General features: G+C 39.7%; 1 protein-coding gene across 5 annotated transcripts in view; it reads right to left on the bottom strand.

Annotated features, from left to right (window-relative positions):
* The window catches only part of nrxn2a (neurexin 2a), a 153,126-nt gene that overhangs the window by 120,475 nt on the left and 6,395 nt on the right, over nt 1-26,256 (bottom strand). For all 5 annotated transcript variants that reach the window (XM_074672926.1, XM_074672925.1, XM_074672928.1 and 2 more), the window contains exon 2: nt 436-1,579. In XM_074672926.1, the coding sequence (XP_074529027.1) occupies nt 436-1,138 (703 nt within the window). In that variant the 5' untranslated portion in view covers nt 1,139-1,579. The remainder of the gene's footprint in view (nt 1-435; nt 1,580-26,256) is intronic.

The following is a 26,256-nucleotide window of genomic DNA, read 5'->3' as shown; positions in this document are numbered from 1 at the left end:
TGTGGACTTTCCAGGAGAAGAAAATCAATGCGGTAGCCTGTGAGATGTCAGAGCTTCACACATTACTTACATTAGGAGGCAGTTATCTGTTATGACTTGTAAAGGTAATTTTTGAGAGAGCTAGACTCACACACCCAAGCAGCCTGTAAGTAGTGCTGTGATTGCATACTTTCACCTGGACTGCTTTTAAATGTTTTTTATTGATTAACCTACGGGGCTAAATGGGGGTTTGGACCATGTGCTTATGGAGGGGATATTAATAAGAGATTTTAACTATTTATGAGCTGGCCAAGCATTTTCACCGGCAGACATACGCCAAAATAAAGTAGTGTCACACAAGATATCACACATGAAATATCAACAATACAGCAGACGATCACATAAAAATGCTACAAAACAGCTAGAAGAGAAAGAGAAGTAGGACAGCTGTCTTACCTTCATGGCAGTACCTCCCCTTGTAGCTGGCGTTGATACAATCACACAGGACCTCTCCCTGGTTGACAGAGCACTGGCCTTTGTCTCCGCAGGGAGAGTGTGTTTCACATATGTACTCCAAATCACTGAGAACAGCCTGGCCATCGAGCAGCAAAGGCAGGGCCTCCCCCAGTTTCAAATTCGCTATAAGGCCCTGGAATGGCGGCTCATATTTAACCGTGCTGGACGTCAGGGCGGAGAGGCGAACATCAGGAGGGATTCCACCCACATAGAGGTCGCTGGCCACCACCATTTCTTTCCTCTTGGACTTCACCTCGGCTTCTTTCTCCTCATTGTCGACGACTAGCTTTGTCTCCTTGAAGTTACGAGTAAGGAGGACTCTGTGCCAGCGCTGGTCATTGATTCTTGTCTCGGTGTGAAGGGAAGCTGGCTCAGCACAATGGATGGTGAAGCGCAATTGGAGTCTACCATCAGCGATTAGAAGCTCCAGGAAGTCGCAGTTCCCGCCATCGTCCAGGTACAGCACCAGGGCTTTGCTGATGTTGGTTTTCAGAATAAAACTCAGCTCACCTGTGGCTTTAGCATCCCACTGGGCATAGCGTGTCCACTGACCCGGTACTCCCTCATACTCTAAAGCCAGTCCTGTTAACATCAACCCAGCTAACAACAATAAACAGGAAGTGTTGCCTTTACACCTGCTCATTATGGCTACTATCTACAACTACAAGTGTGTGGTGTTCTAATTCATATGAATCTAACAGAGTTCTGAGGGGGAATATTATCCTGTGTTAAGACTTATTTTTTCTCAGCCTAAAATTTGCAGAAATAAGCCAGCAGCTCCCACATGCAGAAAAAAAAGAGTTTCTTTAGCTTTGACTGCCTACCCTGATTCTTTCTGCCATCTCTCCATGGGTGACACGTGACAGAGCAAGCAAACGAGGCACATTGCAGAATACTTTGCATCTACTTTGGATCGGCAGAGAATGAGAACAAACAACACAAGTGATCCACAATGCAGCGCGCTTCCTCGTCTTCGCCATCCAATGTCTTGGCCTCCATCCAGCACTGTTCCTGTCAGTTCCCCATGGGTTAGCTAGGCACGCGGCTTAGGTACAGCCTTCATTCTTCTCAGCCTCCCAGAATCCTGAGACATAAAAGAAAAACAAGTAATGAGTAGCTTGGAAAGGATTCTTGAACAGTTGATCACACAAAACAGGTAAAGAATCTGCAGTCATTATAAACCATTAGAGAATCTAATTCATCTCTAAACGGCATTGAGGGATGTGTATGGAGATTGGAGTGTTTGGTGGGTTTATCTGCTATGAAAAAAAAATGTGAATACAGCATTTGGTAGTTTTTAATGGGGAATTTCCATCATCTTGGCTCCTGCAACAGACTCTCAACATAATGCTCGAGCCAAGAAGCATCTCAGTCCTGGCGCCCAACCTCATGTCTCAGCATTCAGGCAGAAAGAGAAACAACCAGTCTTTCTTTAGTTAGCTGAGACCCGTGCTGGTTTCTTAAACTGATGGGAAAAAGCCTACTTCATGAGCCTTCCTCCCAGCAGATGTTTTGGTACGATCCGTGGCCTCGCTAACTTTGAGCCCCTTAAGCCCTCTGTGCTCCTCGGGCTCGAGCTAAGACATTACAGCTAAACAACACATGCAGACCAGAGGCTTGGAGAGATGAAAAGGAAGAGGCCCGTGTAAGAAACAAACAAACACATTCAATCCTTGTAGAAATAAAAAAGAAAAAGGGGTACACCTCCCAGAGTGCTGGAAGGGATGCAAACAAAAGTCATGCATCAGTTTTATAAGAAAAAGCAACTTACTCCAGCTTATTGTTACTAAAACTGCAAATAATCATTACTGAGTTGATTTTTTACTATCAAAGTCTATCACATACATACCCATACAAGTTGCTAGGCCCTGTTGGCAATGGCTGCCTTTTGCAGCAGCTCTGTCTTCTTTGTCCATTTCTTGTCATTTTTTTGTCTCTTTTTCGTTATTTTTGTATTTGGAGTGGATCATTACTTTGTATTGCTCATTTGTTGGTCATGGACACCAAACTTTTTGTGGCTTCAGTGGTATTTTTAATACTTTTTCTCCTGTGTTTGTCTGGAGATCCTACATGTAACCATTGCTGCATTTTTTACATGTGAACTCGGCTGTTAGCAGCCTGTAGCATGTCAATGCTAACTGGTGTAAGGCCTGATGTCTTCCCAAAAGGTGAAGATCTATCTCCAATAAGATGGACGAGCTAGCTGTGCTAACCCAGCAACAGAGGGAATACCAGAGGGCAGAGTAGCATCATGCTATTCACAAGCTTGGCTAATGGAGCTAACACCAGACACCAACGCCGCATTGGAAGAGCTTCACCTGCTGTGAGCAGACAGGATCCAGGAGACAGAGATGGAGCATGACTGAAGAAGCTCAGTCCTGGACCCTGTGGAGGTGGAGGCTGGCTGAACTGGGGAATGATGGACAAGCTGTCATCATCTATTTTCTTATGGACCTTTTTTCACTTTCTATACACTTTCTTACTTTTGTTTTCTTGATTGCTGCTGTGACTTCAATTTCGTTGTACTTGTTACAATGACAATAAAGATCAATTCTATTCTATTCTATTCTATTCTATTCTATTCTATTCTATTCTATTCTATTGAATAGCTGTTTCTACCTTGTACATTTTTATGTTGTATGCTCTGACATAAAGTGCAATACTGTTTTGTTTTACCTGTCAAACATATCACTCACAGCAGCTTTGGAATGAGCAAACAATGTGACACAGTCTGCACGCCACAATCCCTCTATCTAACACCAACCTGATGGCAGACATTAAATATAACTGTAAAGAAGAACCTATAACTCCTCGTGGTCATGTTCGCTTTTATAGGACATGTACAACTAGTACTATTACTTTGAGTCTGTTTCATAACCTGTTAAAAGCTTCTCACAAAAAGTGTAAAAAATGTGCCATTTATTTATCTTCATTACAGTATTAAAGAAGATTTCCTGCCAGAGAACAAAGCGGACAATAAAATTATACAGACAAGGACTGTCTGAGCAGTCACAGTCTGATATAGCTTATTCCTCTGTGCCAAAGAACTGCAGTGCTGTCCAAAACCCATTAAAGACACATAAAAAGAGTTATATGATTGTGTGATCCAATTATAGGTGATCAAAACAATATGCGGCCGCAATCTATTACAAGCAATTTGCACAACAGAGCGTAAAAATAATGTAGATTTCAAGGATGCCTGCACAGTGTACAGCATGCTGTACAGGAGACGTCTGATCAACTCGACAGCATGTTTGATTCAGGAAGCAGGGTATACAATAAATTCAGCTCTTAGCATTCACAAAATGCACCAATGTCACCCTGTCTCCTCAAAAACAGAAAGAAAACACAAACTGTAGCAGCGTTCATACCAGTATTGATCCATCCAACAAAAATCAATCAGCTCACAAAAAATACAAACAGCTGTAAGTAATACTAGTCAAGCTCCAAGGTTTGCAATATACTGCAAAAAATGGATATCTTTTTATGAAGCAAGAAAAAGTCTTTATGTTAAACTGAGTTCTTTGTCGTTTATAGAGGTTTCTCCACCAGGAGCGGAGACATTTCATGCAAGTTTGGCCCAATTTCATCTCTGCCACAGAGAGAAATATAATATGTGTTTGAGTCTGCAGGGAATAGCAGCCTCTATTGGGTCCTCCTCTATTGGTGTAGATGTCGCAAGAAGGAGTGCAACACGACAAATAAATCAAAGTTTCTCCCCAAAGTCTCAGAAAGCTCCGGGCTGGGAGAAAACCCTTCTGATAGACGGCTTTATCATGGGAATAGCTGTACGGTGGAAGGTCATAAAATCTGACACCCTCCTCACACAATGAATTGCAATTTTCCAGGGTCAGGTACACAGCGTGAAACCCTTTTTCAGAGCCTGCTGCAGCTCTGTAAAGGTGCTGGAATTCAGCTAGCTTTGATTTACACCAACAACACATTAATATAATCCTGTCTAAAAAGGGAAGAAGGCATGTGGTGCTTTCAGCTTCATGGCCTCGCCACATGATAAAACTGTTCTGCAGCAACTCTCATTAACACTCATCGGGAGCGACATGCGCTGCAACATGTCCTTGTGAGACACACAAATGCACCCTAATGTGGGAGCAGATACATCCACACGGGTGATGATGATAAATAATATACATCAGCTGCTGGAGGAGCTGAACATGAAGCATACAGCAACAGCACAATACAGAAAAAGGAAACCAGTTAATTTTTATTTTTCATTGCGTTGTACAAAAGGCTAAAGGCAGAGCTTATTTTATCTCTTGTTATCTGGAAATAAAGTATTAGGTCAAATATGCTATTTTACATGGTGAAATGTGCCACAAATGTCTTTAAATATAAAAAGCATATATGTATAAATTACTGTTTATACTGTAAAGCTCTTTAGACTCATCTGGCCTAAAGCTAATTTGGTCCTAGATTCATATTCGGATAATGTCAAGGAGAGACCACCTCTTTTGTTTGTTAAATAAGAGAAAATACTGGAAATAAAATTGACATGAGAAAAATATATTGAGATTTGCCTCTAAAATTACCCCAGCAACAGAAGGTCTGTCTTAACAACACAGTAATAGCATCATCCATAGCCTTAGTTTTTGCTACACAGTTGACCCCCAATCAAGCCCACTGACTTCACAGATAACTTTCATGTGGTGTTTTCATCCTTTGTGTTTCTGTATTTGTTTCCTTTAAATCTTTGAAATCCCCTGTGTTTCCTGTGTTCATCACCCACTCCTGTTTTGTTTGGGCTTTTCTGATGCTAGCATCAATTTCACAGACACTCAAACTATCTCAGGGACTATTAAGTTAATACACACAGGGCGGATGAAACATACAGCTGCCAGTTTCCCACTGGGGTCCTCTGTGATACTAGTCTGGCAATGTCGTTTCTCTGTACTTGTAAAAAAAAGTACTCTTCAGGTGACTCAGCACATATTCTGAGTTTAAGTATAGGCTGCTGTAATGGGGTTTTTGAAGAAATGCTTATTTTCAATCCTCTATAACATTCAGATTTTTAAAGAAAACCTATAGAGGTATCTGTAAAAATATAAATGTTCTTTAAATGCAGCTTTTATCCCAGCCTCTGATGTTTCTGCCTTTAACAGAATTGTTTGGTTGACTGAATTGATAATATAGCCATTGCACCTGTAATGAAAATCCAATACCAAGCTTAAATTGAGGTCCAAGGTGTGTGTAGACCTGGGGTCATCTGATTGCCTGTTCACGGAGGACTTAGTATTGATCACATCGTAATAACATACATGAATCAAGTTGTAAGAAAGGTAGTCGTTATTGTAACGTGTAACACAGCCTCCCCTCCATTTAATGGCTTTCTCACTGGGTAACATGTTCTTTCTTCATTAAAAACAACAGGCTAATTACCAATCAGGGCTGGAATCGAGCAGGGGAGAACTGTGGGCAATTAATTACATTTCAGAAGGCTTACCATATCCCTCCCCCACTAATGCAAAGTTCAGTCTGCCTCTTTCCCTTTGGGGACAAAAGCCGCCTCCTACAGTGACAATGTCGGGAGGTCTGCCAGACTGGCTGTGGGCTAGAGTCCCAATTAAAGTCACCATCACCTGAAGATGTATAAAGAAGACCAATGTTTCAATCTAACTGATTGACTTATGCTAATTCTGTCAGACTTTTTGGATCTGTAAAAAAGCAAACATTTTATTCAGCCATTAGATTCTGACTGATCTTGCTGGAGCATCAGGAGATTTAAATAAACTCAGGTGTCTGAGACACTCAAAAAACACCTGCAGCCCATCCGCTTTCAATCAAAATTTCAACTAACTGGGAAACAGCATTACAGATGATTACTATTAGGTAGCAGCTTGCTAACTGTCATGGTCCAAGTAGCTTTATCATCTCATTTACTATTCTGGGTACATCCTGGACAAATGTGTGTTAAAGCTTGAGTTTATCCGTCTTTTACTCATTGGTTCTTTCACATGTTGAGCACTGCTTTGCATGCATTTACTACAAGGTATTTAAAAGAAAAAGTCAGGATTCATGGCAGCTTTTGATAAGAAAGGCTGATGAAAAAGATGACAAACAGGTAAATGTGCCAGCCTCTCCAAACTGAACAAATTATAAAGGCTGTATTCAACAAAAAAAAAAACTAACAAAAACAATAAAACAGTCTGTATTAGTGAATGAGTTTGAGTCTTCCTCTATCTTCCAGGTTCTACTACAGTCACTGCTTGAGTCAGACTCCAAGGCTGAATCATCTACATTCAAGTCCAAGTCCAGTCACGAGTCTTGAATCAGAAAACCAGGACTCGTACCAGATAAAATATGGCACAAATATGGCTCTCTTATTGTTAAATCCCACGCTGCCAGAACATGAAGATGGACATACTTTTACCAGAGTGTGCTTTCTTCTTTACCTGTCATGAAGTTATACAAATGCTGCTTCATTCTGCAGTAACATGAAATGACTGAAATGCAGTGATACATTATCTCTTTCCATCAAGTATAATTGAATCAAGTATCAAATTTAATGGTCATAAGGTTTTTCGGTCCATGCCAGACATTTTCTCAGCACATGTACAGCACCTCTCGTCTCCTGACCACTCAGAGCTTCTACTACGTGTCAACACTCGCCCATTCACACGTAGTCACACACCGATGAAAGAGGCTGCTACACCAAGTGCAAACCTACCTGTCAAGTTAAAATTCAAGCACATTCCCACCCTAAGACTTTGCTTCATGAGCAAACTAGAGAATTCAGTATCACAAGCTCAAGGTCACTTTCATATCTGGACTGGAGGAGTCGGGGATCTTCCTGCTGATCATCTGGTTAATGGACGTCTGTCTGTAACTCACAGCCTCTTAAAGAATTCAATACTTAGCTTTTTTATAAATAATAAATTGTACCCTGGCCCTGTTACAAAATTCCAGAGCTGTTGCAGATGTCTGATAACTGTGCTTCAGGGACATGAATAACATTCTTTTTTTCACATACTGTGTGAGATGATTTCTTGAGGAAAATTGGAATATTTTCAGAAATAAGAAATTATATTATGGATTGAAAGGGCATGCACAGTCCTCACTTCTCAACAGAAATAGAAATTCGTCTTAATATTTCACAAAGGCGTAGCCCTACAGTCAAATATAAGGATATATGAGAGTTGGTCACTGAGAAATTGAGAATTTAAGGCTCTCTAAAAACCATTTCAACCATCCAGCTCGCTCTGCTTCAATCAATACATATATTCTCCTAAATGGAACATCTTCAGGGTCTATCTGTTCAGGAGCAGCATTACACTGCTGGATACATTCGGCATGAATAAGTCGCTGCTACAAAAGATTGAACCTATGAACCTGGGGAAGGACAGAGAGGCCGACAGGCGCGTTGGAGGTCCCACTGCTCCTGATTGTGGATGTGCAGATACCCCACAGACTCCACACTGCAGGGAGATGGAGCAAACAGTTTGTGCTTGAATCCACGACTGACACTGAACAACAGGGATCATAGTGTGATACTCGGGGATGTTTGAGGGAACACAGCGGTGATCTTAAAGTAACTCTCAGTAGAATTGAGTGGATAAACAGGTGAAAGAGCAAAACAGGGCTGAATGAAATGACATGGCTCACTCAACTGGCTCAGATACACTTGGGGATGTTTATCTCGGAAAAAAAGTCCTTTAACAGAGAGGGGAGTTATGATTTTGGAGGAAAGCTTAAACCAAAGATACAGCATTTTTTTTCAATAAGCATCAGAATCGATGGTGTGGATTTAACAAAGGGGTTGTAAAATATCTCTGTCTGAAGCGGCAGTAACTGTCTGTGTTTTATGCTCTACCTCGGCCTGGGTACAGTATGCTTGATTTAACCATATATGAGGTCTGTAATTGCCTCCTGCAAAGGAACTTTACCTCATCATGATGGAGTTTGTATTAGAGACGGGCTCAAGGTCTTCCTGCCATGTTGCACGCTCAGGTTTTATTTCAGTACTTTAATTAACTGTGAGGGCTCTGAATCATTAGTCTTACCTGCAGCATTCCCAAACTCATTTTCAGTTCACATTATAGAAAAATGCAGCATTTGCACCTCAATGTACCACATGGATATTGTTCTCCTGCAGTTTAGCCATATTTTTTTTATTTTTTTTTACCCATCAGTTTTCCTATTAGAGGACCAGCGGAGGTTGAGCACCCTGTCATTCTCTAAATGGAGCCTGCAAGACTATGAAAGCAATTCAAAACAGGCCTATCGAAGCCAACGTGGGGAAAACTGTGCTCAATATGCACGCCCAATCTAGCAGAGGCCCAGGTCTGTCATGGGTCTGTGCGTTGACTAAAAGCTGTGCTGCAAGTAACGACTTCTCAGCACACCGCTGTAATCTTTTACCCCCCCAGCCTGAGTGCTTAGAGACTGACTGATGCTTGGAGAAAACATTGCATACACAAATACACATAAACATGCACACATATAATGCAGACAGTGTGGTATCTGGGCTCTGCATATATGAGAGCATAAAGTCTCCTGTGACCATGTGAACATAACAGAAATACAATTCTGCAAAATTATTTTTTGATAAAGTGAGATGCATCTTCTGATTGTCTCTTAAGCAGCTGCATGGGCTGGCACTTTGCCCCAAAATCTGCTGAAACTATAGAAGCTGTGATGACTCTGTTTTGAGTTTGCTTTTTGTTGATATCAGGGTTTAAGTTTCCTTATGTTTCAGTCTTCTGGTGTTTCTTTTTGGTTATTCTTTGTGTTTCTTGTCTTGCATTTTCTGTGTTAATCTCAGTTATTCTTGTGTTCTCCATTGTGTTTCAGGTTCACTTGGTTGCTCCCTGTTTGGTTCAGTTCTCTTTGTGTTGATTGCCACTCATGTATTTAACCTGTGTCTTGGTCCACGCCTGTGTTTAATTGTCCCCCTGTCTATGGCCATGTCCACATATAGCCAGGTATTTTTAAAAACGAATATCCCCTTGTTCGTTTTTAAAAATACTTTCGTCCACACGCAGCGGGCAAATCTGCCGATAAGTGTGGCTCAAGGCATGCCAAACCCGTATTTGTCATTGTTTTCTGGCGTAAAACCCATGCTGGCCTATCAGTGAGCCCTCGTCATTTAGCTGTGATGTTTGAAAACCAAAAACTCTGTTTACTGGCGTCAACACAGAACCATGAAACTGGAGTTTTCAAAAGTCTTCACTTTGGTCAGAGTTTTTAGACAACCTCGTTTTCAGTGACTTAGGGGCTGTTTACACAACAACGGTTTTAAGGTGAAACGCAAAAGTTTTGTTGCGTTTCAGCCTCACGTTTACACAGAAACGGCGTTTTAGCCGACCTAAAACGCAGAGTTTTGAAAACAGCCTTCAAAGTGGGATTTTTCTGAAACGCTTCCAACACCGTTGCCGTGTAAACAGTAGGCCGGCATTTTCAGTGGAAACGCTGACGTCACACTCCGCTTCGCGCGAGCGCATGCAACAGGACAACAGTACCGTTGTTACGATCCTCGTGAACAAACGTGTTGTGCTTGTGCTGCTCAATCTGCCTTATCTGCTGACTGTCTTGTAACAAAACTTGCATCTTTTGCACCACTTTTTATCTTAGTATTCCCCAATACACCAGATGACCGGCTCAACTCTACTTCAGTGGAGATCTCCCAAAAACGGCCTCTGGTCAAGACAGTTATAGCACCATCTACAGGCCTGGTATACTTACTACAGCGTTTTCAGTCCATCAGCGTTTCCGTGTAAACGCAGATTTTTTTCACTGTGTTTTAGCGTTTTCAGATGAAACGTTGTTGTGTAAACGGGGCCTTAAAGCTTGAGTTTTATGTGGATGACAGGCATTAAAGCACAAGTTTCCCAAATACCCGTCTACGTGTGAACATGGTCTATATACACCGCACACTACACTAGCAGTGCCAACCATGTTGGCCGAAACTCAGTATGTAGTAGGTAGTGTGCTAAAACTTGCAAAATCTGCAGTATGCCAAAAATCCTTGGATGTCCTACTGATCCAGGAAAATTTCTCAGTATGCAACAGACCAGTCTACCTGGCATACTGTTTCCCACAATGCTAGCACTGTTTTGTCAATGCAGGTGGCAGGTTGTGGTGAATTACTGCCATCTGCTGAAATGAGTCTGCATTTTAATTACAACACAACCAGCCATAAAAAATTAAAAGTCAATCACTTCCAGATAACTTTAGAAAATCAATGTAACTTTTGTTGTAAGATCAAAAATCAAATATGATGTTTCTGCTGTGGTATGATTAACAAAATAACTAAAATGTCCTAATCTACCCATAGTTTGTTTTGCACATTTCTAATAAAGGTTAAAAAAAAAAAAAAAAAAAAATCAGCAGCTGTAGGTCCACCTTCCAAAACTGAAAACTAGAGTAGTATACTACAAAACAGCCCCGAAAGAACTGTCATACTACATATTACATAGAAAAGGTACGTAGTATGTAGGTGGTGGTTTGTAAAACAGCCATAGTCTCTGTTTCTTGAATTCTTTGTCAATTAATTGTCTGTTTGCTGTCATTCTGTGTGTTGTTCGCTGTCTCCTGATTCTGTGTGTTTTCCAGTTAGTTTTTTTTTTTCGAATTTTTTTGGATTTTTTCTCTTGTATGAGTTTTTAGATTTTGAGTAGAGTTACATAAATCTTTGTTGTTAAATCTGCAATTGGGTCCTCCACTTCCATTTTCCTGCTCCTGTGGATACTGACTGAAGCTTTGCCATCCATTTTTTCTTCTTCTTAAATTAAACCAATCCCCCTTTTTTCCTCATGATGCCCTATGAACTTACATTTCCTCACAAAAAAACAATGTAAACAACACATAATTTTATGGAAAAACAAACTCACAAAGTGTTTGTTTTCTTTGTCTGCAGGTTTTTAGGAAGTCGTGGTGAGAGCAGTGAGACTGAAACAATCAAAGAATGAGCTGAAACAAGATAAAAGCTGCACAGAGCAGCAGTTGGGAATCATTTCTATTAGCTTTGACAAAACAAGCATACCATCCTCAGTAAACACATAAATAAAATGAACTTCTTAAGGCAAGTAAAACTGCAACACAGAGCGAAGGGAAGTTGTTCACTTGCATAATTACCCGGCTTTCCTTCTAATGATTCTGCTGTGTTGCATGCTCAATTCTGGTTGGCCAAATCCCTTGACAACAGTTATTAATTCTGAATAGCAGAGGCAGCGCTCAGGACAACCTGTTCACACGTGTCACACATATCAAATCAATCTGCAGAAAGGAAATCTAGCACAAGTAGTGCTAATTACTTACTGACAGCTTGTAGTTTTACCTCTTCCTGATGACACTCTGACACAAATAGTACTTTCCAACAGCATCAGGAGACAACAAGAAGGATATTCTTAAAATGAACTGATTAGGACATTAAAACATGCAAAGAGCTGAGTAAAGAACATCAATCAAACTTAAGAAAATAGACACAAAGCTGCCATTAATCAGAACAGGGCAGGTGAGGGAGTAAAACGTGCGGACAGAAGAGCTCAGAGAAATCGTTGGTGTAGAGCTGTTATTATCTGCATCTGTAAAATGTCAAATAAGTGTGAATAGTAAAGACACGTTAGATGTTAGTTTGACCTGTAAGTTGGCCGGTGAGAAGAGCACTAGTCACTGAAGCACTTCCAACAGGCAAAATTGGGGGACTATTTTCTTTAGCTTGTACTCAGGCAGGCCTTTGTGGTAGCCGGTATTGACAATAACTTTCTTTTATAAAAATGAGAAATCACTAATAGGTCCGAAAAAAAGAAAAACCAAAACCAAAAAGGCTCCAGATAAAGAAGAAAAGGTTGGCGTAAGTTCATGCAGAACAAGGAAGTCATATGCTCAGATGTGATCAGCTGACAGGCTGATGTTCTATCACTTACCCCTTTCAACCAATCACAGCGTGTCTAACGAGAAGGTGGTGTATTTAAATCACGTCTTAACCATCTGTTATCCCTGCTACCTCTTTGCTGCCCAGCTGCTGCTAGTTCCACCTCCACCCCAGCGTCCTCCTATCAAGACTCCGTGTATGTATCTTATTGATCTGTATGCATCCTTTTAACCTGTATGTATGCAGGTTTGCTATGCACTCCCTGGAAAGCTTGAGCAGGCTGCTCAGCAAACCCAGCAAGTACTCTGGAAAGCAGAGCTTTAACGCCGATTCTAACTGTATCCATTTGGCAATAAATGGTATAATTTATGACAAGAGTGTTCCTGACTGAACTTCATTTAATTGATTGGAAGAAAATTGATAAATGTGCACTTTTTACTACTGAAAATAGGGAGCACAGACGACCTAGCAGTCTAGGTTGCACTTCATGAGGTTCACCCCCGTGCAGGTGACCTGGGTTTGAGTCTAGCCTGCGGCCTGTTTCCCTCATGTTACTCCTCATTCACGCCCTGTTTCCTATTCTATCCACAAGGGGTGCAATGAAATGTAACATTAAGAAAAATGGCAAAATAAATTTCAAAGTTGCACGGAATGAAATCAAGTGAAAAAAAAACTCCAACGAGGAAAAATTAAGGAAAAAAGGGAAAAACAGATCAAATACTTTGTTTTTATATTTTTGTTTTATGTTTGTTAAAAAGTTACCCCTACATTTTGTTGAAACGTTTGCAATAATGGATCATTTACACTGGGGAACACAATTTTTGTTGAGTTAGGTCTAATAGCTGTTTTCAACTAGTTTTTGGGTGCAGAATCCGAAAGTGATCTCAGTTTTTCTCTATCACATCAAGTTTTTGAACAGTATGATCCTGTTTTCTTAAAAATATGAAAAATACTTCACATAGCAGATATGTGCTTGTTTTCTAAAAATCCTCAAATATTGACATACAATAATATAATATAGAAAAAGGCATGACTGCAATGTTTATTTAACACTATTATGTTTTTACAAAGGATATGGCTACTGGAGGAGCTACAGGAGCAGACATGATGTGGAATACTGGAAATATATACCTGTGTAAATAAAACACTATGATGGTTGAAACTACAACAACAGCATAAAATGAGACAGAGTGGTTACAAGGTCAAGAGAAAAGCCAGCACAAATGTTCTTCATTACATGACCATGCTAGCTTTCTGTTTGCAGATATTGATAGTGCTGACCTATTGGGATCTGCACAAACCTCTCACCGCACTGTCTCAGTTGTGAATGCACAAACAAGTTGCTGAAGATGAGTCCAATCATAAACAGCTGGCAGGTCTTACTACTGCTAATCAGAGAAATTTTGTTTATTTGGATGGTAAGCTGTGGAGAAAAAAAATTGATGTGCTAGAAAAAAAAAAAAAGACCGCTGTGGAATCTGCATGCCTATTTTAGTTTTAATCAGCATAAAAATCTAACTCAACAGATTTTTTTTTCATTTTTCCCCCAGTGTTATGCAAAAATAAATAGCTTTTTAATTTGTAAGGAATTTTGCCAACTGTAGAAAAATCCAAAAGTGAGAAAATGAAAATTGGACCAAAAATGCTAAAGACAAGATCAGTAGAAATTAACCCAAAGATTTTAATGTGGTAATTGCCTGGATTGGACAGCGTGTACAGTAGCTGGGGAAGTAGTGTTCAGTCATAGAGGCTGATCCTGTGTTGATACCAAGCCAACATGTTTAAGGACATTTCCTCAAAAAGCATTAAATAGACCGGTGAGGAGTATAAAGCAGAGAAACTTTTCTGAACAAGAACTTCTTCACACTTTCCCTTTTGTGATGATGAACTGTCCCGATTCTTACCAGCTGTGTTCACACACACCTGTCTCCTCATAGGAATTCAACAAGGAGACAAACAGGGAAAAAAAAGTCTGGGTTGTGTTCACACATGTAGCCCACCTAGACAAAGTTGGGTGATGTTCAGGAGAGCAGTGCATCTTTGAAAAAGGGTATCTACCTGGTCTGCTGCACCAGAGCTTAACTTGTTTCTTTTTTAAGAGTTTTTTTTTTTTTGACTGCTTTAGCATTTCATAGCTCATGCTTTCATCCGCCTCAGAGCTGATGAAAGACAAAAATGTTTTGCTTTGTTTGCTGTCTCATAATGAATCATTTATGCATCTGTCTAGTTGCATGTTTAAGTGATTACAGAGTGTAACTGGGAGTTGATTTCTTCAAAAAAAAAAAGAAAAAAGATAAACACGTTTTTTTAATAAAAAAAAAAAAAAGAAAAAAGGACAAAGCATGGGGGCATGAAAGAGTCGTGCTTGTTACCCAGAATTCAAACATTTTCTTGTCTCTGAATCAGCCCATAATTTATTTACTCCATCATATTTTATGTGTTCCAAAGGAGAGCACACACATGTGGTTCATCTCGGTTGCGTTAATTGTATCTGTGTTTTCCTCCTTTGTGGACAAAAATAGAGGACAAATAGAGTTAGTCATGAATATTTCAAATAACAGACACAACAGTCATGATGAATGTAGTTGAGTAACTGTGTAATCTCCTGAGTTTTGCAGCTTGTTGTCCTCTAGAGGGACCACGGGTCAGCATACTGAGAGCTACTGATGCATGGCAGACAAAGAGAGTGACCAGGAGATTTTCAACGCTCCATCAAACCCTGAGTCCACAGCATGTCAGCACTTTGGCTTGCAAAAGAAAAACTGTCAGTTTTAGTAGAAATTTGCATAACTTGGACATTGCTGAAATGTCAATGAAATGCAGCAGGAAGGCTTTAAATCAGTACCACCTCAGTGACAGGCTATTCATTTATAATCATGTCAGACTGTATGTGTGTTACATTGTTGTATTGTACCAGGAGCAGATTAATACAGTACAAATAGACATACACACGTTTATAAATAGATGAAACGATTATAGACATGGCTGCTGTAAGCTCATTAATGCTTTTAAAAGCACGGGAACACCGACAGAGATAAAATGAGGGTTCAGCAGATTGATGCCGTAAATGTGATCTGAATCATCAACTCTCTCACAGGCAGGTCACAGTTTGTGTTCCTCAATGGATGAGCCCAATATGTCTCCCCTGGGCACTGCTACCCGTCTTCAACGTCGTCTTCCTCCCACACTGCCATATTCAGTCATCACACCAAGCCACAACCAGCAGGAGTTTGCATATGACTCCGTAATAATCAAACTATTAGTGGAGCCAATGGTGCAGAATAAAGCAGCCTGGTTGAATAAAAAGTTTGATTGATTTTAACGAAGATACTGACAGAAAAAAGCAGCACATACCGTAAAGTGGCAACAAGTCACAATACGATCCAAATATCATTTTTACATGAATAGTTCATTAATCTTTTGATCAGGTGAGCATCTTTATGATAATTAGTGAAATTCTGACATCTGATGAGGTAAAAAAAAAAAAATAAATAAGCGAACCTGAAACATCATGTTAAGCATGAGGGAACAGAACATGTTTATGATTTCACAATCTCACAATACCTCTGCCAGCATCTTAAGACAGTTCAAACTCCTGGGAATAACGACAAATTCACCAAATTCTCTGTATCATCAGCAATATTTGTTTGACACAAGACTGATTTGCAGACTTTTTTTCGGAGTCCTTAGGATTTACGTGCTACATTTAAATCATAAAAGCACAGCACTTGTAAATGATGCTTTAATAGTTTCAGTATTTACGAGAAATCCCATTAAAATGAATCAACCTGTAGTATATTAGGTCACTAAGTTATTTGTCTCGGTTGAAAAGCAGCCAAATAAGATGAGACCTCTATGGTGATCTCTCTGAGGCTTTCAGCTGGTGTATACCTTTGTTTTCTTCTTGAATAACGTACAAACTCATCATCTCATGAAAGCACCTAATCTAGATAAGACTTTCTCTTTTGGTTCGCTTTTTCTGCAAGTCTACTTTGCTTTGGGAGGTATTAACAATGATGCTTTTACAAAAACTAAGTCCTCAACAGATAAAGTTCTCTGAATTGAGTTAAATTAATAAGATGGAATATTTGGGTTCCCCCATCAGACATTAAACCCAATGATACCACATTTCTCAGCAGGTCTCAGTTTCACTGTTAACAGTCACACAGAGGCTCTATTCTGCTTACTTCAAACTCATTCAACAAAAACAAAAACTATTGGACTACTGTCACAGTAACAACATGACAGTGATGATTTGAATAATGTAATAATTAGGCTTTTTAAGGTTGATCCTCAAAGAAACAAGAAGAAACAAACTGAAATGTTTGTTGGTTGAATTGAGGTTAGACTGATCATTTCTGGTGTATTCCAGGAAAGCAGGAAGTTTGGATTTACCAACATTTAGAAAATGAAAAACTACATAATCTACATTGTTAACTGAACTGCAAACAACTTTTTTTCAGAGAAATACAAATTATTGCTGGACGCCAGTAGAAGCCAGGACATCAACACCCGTGTTTGCTCTCCGTACAGACTGTTTCACCCTACATTTTAAAAAATTACAGAAACCCTTTTCATTCGTGTTTGGATTTCTGCAAATGTATTAAAATGATCATTTGCACAGACAGTAAACGCAAAATTAAAGGAAGGGAAAATAGACATAAGTTTCTGTTTTGTCACCAAATGTTCTTCCAAAGCTCATCCCCCATTCACTTCTGATGTTTTGTTTCTTTTTCCATTCTTTTCTATCTTTTTCATGCCACTGTACTGCTGCAACAACTGAATTTCCTCTCTAGGGATCAACAAGGGTTTCTCTTACCCAAACCTCCTTTACATGAATAGTAAAAATCTACTCGTCTTTATCAGGTTTTGGGCACTTACAATGCAGCAGAATACAGGCTTTTTTTAAAAAGTGCAGTATATAAATAGGTTATGCATGCAAATACGGCAAGGGGGAGGCAGCAGGAGGTTGTCACTCATGATCCGAGACTGCCGGGGGACCTACAGCACAGCTACAAGGACAGCACCCGCCCTCCACCCTGCAGCACCCAGGACGGAGCCACAGAAGGCTGCTCAGCTGTGTGGGATCACTCTAACAAGCTGCTACCTCAGTCTGGCCCAGCTGAAGGTTCTTACACTGTTTACTAGGCGCCTAGGAAAGCGGCCTCACTGAGCTGTTGTTGCCGGGTTTAAGATGGGAATAAATTCTGTCTGTGCTCTCCACGCCAGAGACTCTCAGTGAATACTAACCGGTCTGGGAGAGGAGATTTCTTTAACTTAATTATCTGGAGAGTTAAAGTGTAAGACATCGCACCTGGACAAGTTAAAGGGCCAAAAATATATATGAGGGTTCTACAGTTTCTTAAACAGGAGCTGAAATTTGAACATTTGGCCGACTGATTTTCTTAAATCTCTAACAAACCGTTAAGTGATGTTATCCTGCCATTAATATGTATCACAATATGGAAGACAAAACAAAGATACATGTTAAATAAAAGAAGAAGAAGAATCATATAAATGATCCAACATGTCACTGTTCCACCAAAATCTTACAATCAACAGCAAAGATTTTTGTTTCCACCCAGTTCTGTTTTAGCATGTTAATTAAACAAAGCGTTCAGTAAACTGATCCAAACAAAACCAGTTTAACTCATTTGACTGCTCTGTCTGTTACATTATTGAAAGCTGTGTCCCACTTCTTTTGAAGTCTTCATTTCATAGCCGGAGACGTCATAATAGATCAACCAGGCTGTCTCACTGCAAACATTTCTACAAATATAGCCAAAAAATATGGCCTTCAAACTGAATTTTGGAGGACGCAACACCCACTGCAAGTTGCTGATAAGTTTGTAGAACTATTTTACTCATGTGATACTGAAAATCTCGCAGGTTTGTACTGACAGCAAGTCTAAAGAGGGAGAATTTATAAAGCTCTGAAGTATTTCACTGTGTTTGAAAGCAGGGATTTTCCATTTCTAAATTCAGCTGTTAACAGCACTAAGGTAAAGCAACCAAAGAGCCTCGCCACCTGGGTTTTAAAACGTGATCTGAAGCCTTAAAAGCAGGTTGGATAATAAATGTTAGAACTGCCCCCTTTGAAGTTAAACCTGACATTTCTTTCAGTCTGTGATGTCTGCATTTTGACTTTAAGTCATTTTCTGTGATGTCTTAGCTTATAAAGGAGATTGCCACCAATCAACCAAATCTGTAGGGTCATTACATATGATATCAACTCTACAACAACTTTTTACCCAAGCTGGACAATAGAGTTAAAAGCACCTGATGCTCCAAAAGAAAGGCTGCAAATTCATTATTTCCGATTACCTCGCCTCCTTCGATTTGTGTTTCTACAAGGAGGAAATTCAGAGGATTTGGAGAGCAGTGAGAGGAAATGAAGATGTTACCGCTATGAGTGAATCACTGTTACTACAAATGACAAAACTGGTGTGAATAACACAGAATAGCATCACAGTTTCTTCACTCTGCTAGGAAACACATTTAAAAGAGTAGATATATTATATGCCATTATGTATTCTTTCTTATGTCAATAATAAGAGTTCATACTCGGATGAAAAAGATAATTCAGAAAAAGATGAGTATGACAAATGAATGCAGTTATTATATTACATTAATATGACTGTGAGAAATGTCCAATACTCTCTCTCACTCATTATTTCTCATTTTTCTTTCTAGTTTGGGTTTTAGTTTTAAAACGTTGTCTTTCCACTGGGCCTTCAAAACCTCTTGAATTAGGGGTCATTGCAGATCACTTACAACTGCCTACATTTCCCATGACAGGACAGCACATATCTTCCTGTATCTAGTTGTCTTATGTATTTGTGCTGAGCTTTTTTTTAAGGCCATAGCTCAATATTTCTTCTGTAAGAGTCAGCTAGCATTAACCTCTTAGGAAAATAAGCCTATTTATTTATCCAAATCTGTATTTGATCATCAGATTCTCAAACAAATCTCCCTCCACATTTATGATAATGTGAGACAAATGCATAACAGAGCTTGTTTTAATTTGGCATCATCCAATTATCAGAACCAGGTTTCCTCCCAGCAGTGTGCTCGTGAAACAAAGAGGTGATGCTCCTCCGCTTCATGTGTCACCTTGACTTTTGTCACAAAGCTTTGTTGTTTTTTATTTTGTGCTGTGACTCACTACGTAAACATATCCCCCCTTTGCACCTGACATGTAGGGAGCTCTGATTATTTGGTGAAAGCAGTAATTGGAACATACTGATGTGGTTTCATGATTCCTGTGGGTATCTGCAGCGCAGTTCATGCTCTCAGTTGTGCACTGTAGAAGATGTGTTTCTTTGCACTAGCGCTGTGTCCCTGTCTTCAAATGTGTGTCATGCTGCAAACAACACCCTTTTCTTCCTTTGCTTTTTAAAGCTTACATTTCTCCTTCTGTTTTTAGTCCTTTTTGGAGCCAACATCCCTGCAAACAACTCAGTCTTTTACGATGGGCATGCGGTCACCTATGGCTGCTGGTGTGACACTAGACACTTTGATTAGTGATACATGATAAAACGTTTTTGTTTCTCTGCTGAGAGGAAGAGGTTCTCTTCAGGGGTTTGTTGACGCGAGCTGCAACTGTGAAGTGGTGTCATTATAATAGTATGAGCGTTTGTAGATGGCCATTCTCGTTGTCTAATAGAGAAGATTTGATGTTGCCCTGCGGGTTTCTGTGGTTGGGGACACATGTTTCTACACTTTAATAAAAGGAGGCCAATTTACCACGGATGAAAAACACTGGTAAATATTTTCAGGGAGCAGAATTTAAAATTCTGAAATTAAACCCTTATGACTTTTAAAATTCCTGTATGCGCAAATAAAGGTGAGTTACAGAAAGAGCTCCCTACTGAATAATAATCTAATACAAGCAGGTTTTTTGGGGACTGGGACATTGTTCAGCTGCTTAAGCTAAGGCAACAGTCTGCGAAAACCATCATGAATTTTGGGAAACACAGACTTAAAATGGTACAACTATACTTCTGAGAAGACCCAACCAGCAAACAGTTTGGCACAAAAATCCCTTTAAAATTGGGTTTTGTTAGTTTCAAGTTTTATTTTCTGTGAAGAGTAGTCTAAATTGTCAGGCTAACAGTCCCAGATGTTCTAAATCTTTGGGCTAAGCTACGTTAGCTTGCTGATGCCAGTCGCCTCATATTTATTGGACAGACATAAAAGAGAGTGGTATCAATATTTCATCCAACTCTCAGCAAGGAAGAAAATGAACATATTTCAGAAGCATTTGACTTTTCTTTAACACTGCTGCATCGAGACTTTGACCTACTTTATAGTGAAATGTGTTTACACTTTGAGAACAAAGGTAGTGAAGAACGTATAATTTTGGTAATAATACTAGGTGTCATGATCGCAGCACTGGAAAGAACAAAAACATCAAACCCAGCTGAAGCATCAGCTTTTAGCTGTAATTTTCTCTGCGTTTTATTTTCACAGATGTTTAGCATTTATGGAAAGCTTTTTACTTCAGCTGCAAGCTTAAGGGATATAATCACTGCGCTCATCAACATCAGCAGCATCATCACCCCTGCGTCAAACACACAGCCCAGACTTCATCACTAGCACAGACATCATTATCCTCTTCCTCATCATCCACTTGATCCTCTTCTTGACTGTTAGCTCATATCTCTGCATCAGCTGTTATCCTGATGATGTTTATGTTGCATAATTCAAAGATAAGTATAACCCTTCAATATTTTTAGTGCTGAAAATGAGCTGTTTGTACCTGCGCTCCCTTCACTGCGTGTACGGCATGAATTGATTTTATCAGTAACATGAAAGTAGGGTTTGGAAATATAGAATCTGAGTGGAAATATTCCACTCTAACAACAGTGTGAACTGTATTTGTAGTATCTGGGGCCATAGTTGTGCTGTTCGGTGTGTGTGTTGATAATTTTCCTTTCAGAAACTACAAATTTATCTTGCAGGGAAAGCTCTTACAGAAACAGTTGAACAGAGAAAAACAGTGTCTTTACTGCACCTGTGGATGTGGCTGTGATAAATATGAGCAGATAAGGTGTGGTGGCTTGAACCACACTTAAACACAGTAACCAATTTATACCATGTCTGTCTTTACCGTCTGGAGCAGTATGTGGGCCATACAGAGAAAGCTTGTCAACAGAACGGGAGCTTGTGTCTTCTTAGTGGCACAGGGCAACTGTAACAGCTGACTTTTTCACAAACCAGCAAACCAGGTAATTAGGTAGCTAACCACATAACAGTAGCTACAAGCATAAACATGGTACTGTGCACAGCACCCTCATTAAATGAATGTAAGTCTAGTGTATGCATAGTGGAGGATAAAATGCATGCACATCTGCTTGCTAAATAGCTATAACTGTAAAATCATTTGAAATGCTTTCCTCAGAGATGCAATTTGGTTGGGTTCCACCAGCAGAAATCTGATTTGAATGGCAAGACAGCAGGCAGCATCTAAATTTGTTTGCACACTGCAAAATGAACCTGCTATAATCACCGTTTCCGTCCAATCCAGCCAGATCAGAGAGCAGCTCTTATCATATTCAGAGGTGGAGGTCGGGCTTTGGCTATCAGGGCCTTAGCTGTGGCAGAAAAAAGCTCCACAACATCATTAGGTAGGGCTAAGCCCTGGCATATCTACTGTCAACATTAAATCTTTCCACTCATTCTTTAGTGTTCGGAGGAAACTGGCACACAGAGTATGATCGTCACTGAAAAGAAATGTTTGTCTTTGCTTTATTTTGTGCAAAGACTGACGTTGTTGCTTGCCACCCACTCTTCTCTGTTTCAGTGCATAATGACATGAGTGATGTGTGTGGACGAGCAAAGCATGGCGTGGGGCGCCATTTAGTCAGACGCTGTCAATCTCACACAGGTAAGCCAAAGCAGGAATGAGTGGGAAAGTCTTTTAGCCTCATAAATACATTTGATATTCTGGTGATAAAGTGAAGGCTCTCACTGTGCTGCTGATGTTTTAGCAAAATGCTTCCTGTCTATGCGGGTGTTCAGACCAAAAATCAGCCCTGCGTTAAAACACAGCAAGGGGCTGCAATGGTGGGGGTGTAAGGCTTCAAGTCTGAAATACAATGCACGATGACTGAGTAACAGATCTGTGAATATGAAGGCAACTCTGCTGCCAAAACACAGCAGAGTGCCTTATAATACTATGATACTTCATTTTATCCTTTATCATCAATGCTGACAAGTGAACAACAGAAGTGCAGCCTTTAAATTACAAAGTCCATTGTTGTTGCTGCAAGAGTTAAAGCAGGTTCAAGTTTCTGCACTCCTGCTGAGCTGTCAAGATCGCCCCTTTCCAACTCATCAGAAGGATGCGTTTAATGTTGATCCCTGACTGCCCTCTTAATGAAACTAAATCCCAACAAAAAACAGTGTTGCTTATCACTAAGGAGCAGCATTTTCTTCCTCTGCTGTGCACAGAAAGAAGGAGGCATCTTCTTTGAAAATAAGAGGCTGTAATGCTCGTTAGACACTGCGACTGGTGGATGGGCAACTCTTCTATTCTCAGATCTTTCTTTAAGAGGGGTCAGTCACAAAAGTTGAAAGTGAGGGTGGCACTGTTTTAAACTTAATCAAAGACATCCATCCTCTGTACACTGATCAATATGGAACATCTAGGGCTCGGCTTGACACAGTTTCCAGGGGCTACATCAAGTCTGTACCAAATTCCACAGTCCTCTTATCAAAATGTCTCACAACATAACAGCAGGGATGTCACTTTTGAGATGGAGTATCCTTTTTATTTATTTCAGGATGTTGTGTTATTAAAGAAAAAAACTTACATCACAAGAATGGTTTTGTTGAATGACTTATTTTCCTCAGAAACAGTAAAAAACCAATGTGGCATACAAGCATCTTCAACTGTCATCACTTTTCAACCTTTTACCCTTAGCTAGAAATGTCAGATGACTCATTCATCCTTCATCTTTCAAAATTAAAATCAAAATTTAAAATTTAGACCAACTGACAAGTTTTAAGGTTAGGAAACACTCCGATTGTCATTATCAAGCTCAATTTATCAAACACAGACAAAAACAGAGGGTCACAGAAACTGCAAGACAACAATGTCAAGTTCATTTCCCAAGTGAGGCTAACATTAGCAGAGCTAGCACCCTAACCTTCACTCTACTATGTGTGTTAACATCCACATTCCTGTGCTGGACACGTATCGCTCCAGTCAACAGAGACAAATTTATCTCTAAGGTCTGGATTTAAATACTGCATGCCAACAGTTATCTGTTAGCTGTGCCTGTTTGAATTTAGGTGGTGGAGCGTTACTCCACCTGGACATAAGCCACTCACAGCAGCTTTCATTACAGACAGTTGCAGGTGTCTGCACCACAGCTTAGAAAAGTGATGCATAATTTGGTGTGATTGTGCCATTGTGATTATTTTTTACAAGATTATATGACAACATTGCCATGTGGTAAGGGTGGGCGGTGTACCGGTTTCATCACAGTCACCGGTAACATATGTTGCCTTGAAATGAATTTTGCTATACCGTAATTACCGCGGTAAAGCTTTGTTACACATAATTTAGCCCAAGTAGTGGTTAATCTATGTGGAAGATTAATTCTCCTGAAGTGAGAAGACATTTTTCTTATTGTTTTAGTCCTTGTGAGTGATGATGATAAATATCTAAAAAGGCTACCTTGTATTGATAAAGCTGTAGACCGAGCAACTGCCTCAAAAGGTTTTGTTTTTCTGCTTGTGGTTCAGGCTCTGAGTCTAAACTCTCACCCTCCGTTCTTCAGTCAAAATCACTCCCAACAATCTGTCAGTAACTCTGTGTCTATCTGTTTGTCTGCTCTAAAAACCTGATGGCGGCAGGAAAATCACGTCAGTGAAATGTTATGTTTCATGTCAGAGCCATCTGTATTACAGCAGAAGTGTTAAGAGGAATAAAAGCTCAGAAATATTTAGTGCTTCAGTAGACAACCTTACAGGCTTCAGAAAACATACAGGACATAATTTTAGAAAAACTCATGGAAAGAAATACAAGTGTAAATTTTTACAAATTTATTGGCTTCCAAAATTTTATTAGTTAATTGATCACCCTCTTTAAATAAAAATGCAAAAAGTTTTTTTTTATCTGTAAGTTTTCTTCATGCCTCAGACCAGGTTTGCTCACCAGTATCGTGCACTTTAAGCTTGAAATGGAAAAAAATTCTCTTCCAAAAGCACATTGTGGGCAAAGACCTTTTTCTAACCCAGTGTTAGACATTTTCCACCTGCGAGGTAGGATGTGTACACTTATAAAACAAAACAGATTTAGAATTATGTTTTGAGAGACTTCACATTTTTACATGTCGGAAAACCGAGATATAATACCGTTATCGCAATGTGAAGGGAAAATACCGTGATGTGAATTTTGGGCCATATCGTCCACCCCTACCATGTGGTTGTGATTACAATGAAAAGTAATATAAGGCTACATGTTTTGCTACAAAAGGAGTAGTAGGGCTGTAGAGATTAATGGTAGTTGTGAAATATGTATTTCTCAAATAAGGACACATAAAATTCTATTTCAAACTTTTATTTTTTGATTTTTTAAATTCAACTGAAAGAGCTTTCACAGTACTGTTATCAGTACACCACAGCATACTGTTTAGTATTAGCTTTAAGTGCTGCTGTTGTTTTAACTGCTTTGGTTTGGTTTGGTTTTGATCAGGGTTCTTTTATTCATAAATGCAATAGCCTACAGATCATTATTTGTAGTACATAACTAAAACAATAAATTCTATTTATTGGGGTGCGGGGTCTCAAACTTCAAGCTCCCCCTGCATAAGTCAGCACCCTGGTCTTGTTTACTGTCATAGTCGTGCTACAAGTTAACACACGCAGATTCAGAGCAGCTGACAGGTGTCGGAGAGGTTGCTGAGTTTGTGAACACACATACGCACATTTAGGCATTTAAAAAGCAAATCCCAGTCTTATGTGTGATCTACACTTTCTCAAATTGCCATCGTGATTTGATGAATTGTGCAGCACTGGCTTGGACACATCTGATTGGACTGCAGGCCTACATCAATAATGACATAATGATTTCTTTAAAAGTTATGTAATTCTGATGAATTCATTATATTTCTATAGCTTTGTTATGAAAGAAGGCAAACCATCTGTTGATCACCTTTTCTCCTCACTACCCTTTTCTTTTACAAATCTACTTTCTGAGACATTTCCAAAGAGCTGAAGCAAAATACCAACTGACTGTAATGTGTGTAAAGCCATACTAGCAGTGAAGCACTCATCAGAGATCCCTGGGGAATACACAAAAACTGTACAGCAACAATGTTTTTCTAAAGCAAATATTTTCAATTCAAACTGTCAAAACATACACTGATCCAAAAGCAATGAAGAGAAAACCCTCAGTTGGAGAGTTAACATTTACTGTATGTGTATCAAAGATCAATGAAGCCCTTCTGCAACTGTGAAACTTCATACATTTGCAAATCTTTCAGCCTGCCTGGTCTGAATATGCAAATGGTCTACAACATAACCGAGAAAGCAACCGAAGTGATTTTTACTCAAAATGACAGCTCCTTCCCCCTCAACTCTCAAAGTAGACTTCAATTGCCGCCGAGGCCTCGTCCTCCTCTGGAACACCACATATCTATGCCTGCTCTATGAATTAGCTCCCCATAAAGATACTTGGAAAAATGTATGCACAAAAAATTTAATGAGACAACCAGTCCCTCCTGTGTCTAAGTGACATTACCAGAAGCCATCATTCAGTGCTGCACTTGCTCTCAGAGTCGGTCCATCTCTACAGTACACTGCTAATGATGGAAATGTTTGCCCTTGAAATCTCAGTTAATAAGCAGCTCTGCTATGACATCCATGATTAGATCATCCAGAGCTGTCACATCTCATCCTGAGGAGGACGCCACCAGACAAAA

The sequence above is a fragment of the Halichoeres trimaculatus genome, unplaced genomic scaffold, assembly GCF_033239565.1.
Source record: "Halichoeres trimaculatus isolate MK-OKI-2021-1 unplaced genomic scaffold, fHalTri1.1 fHalTri1_scaffold_6, whole genome shotgun sequence".
Lineage (NCBI taxonomy): Eukaryota > Metazoa > Chordata > Actinopteri > Labriformes > Labridae > Halichoeres > Halichoeres trimaculatus.
Note: the sequence above shows the minus strand (reverse complement) of the source record. Positions and strands in the feature narration are given on the sequence as shown.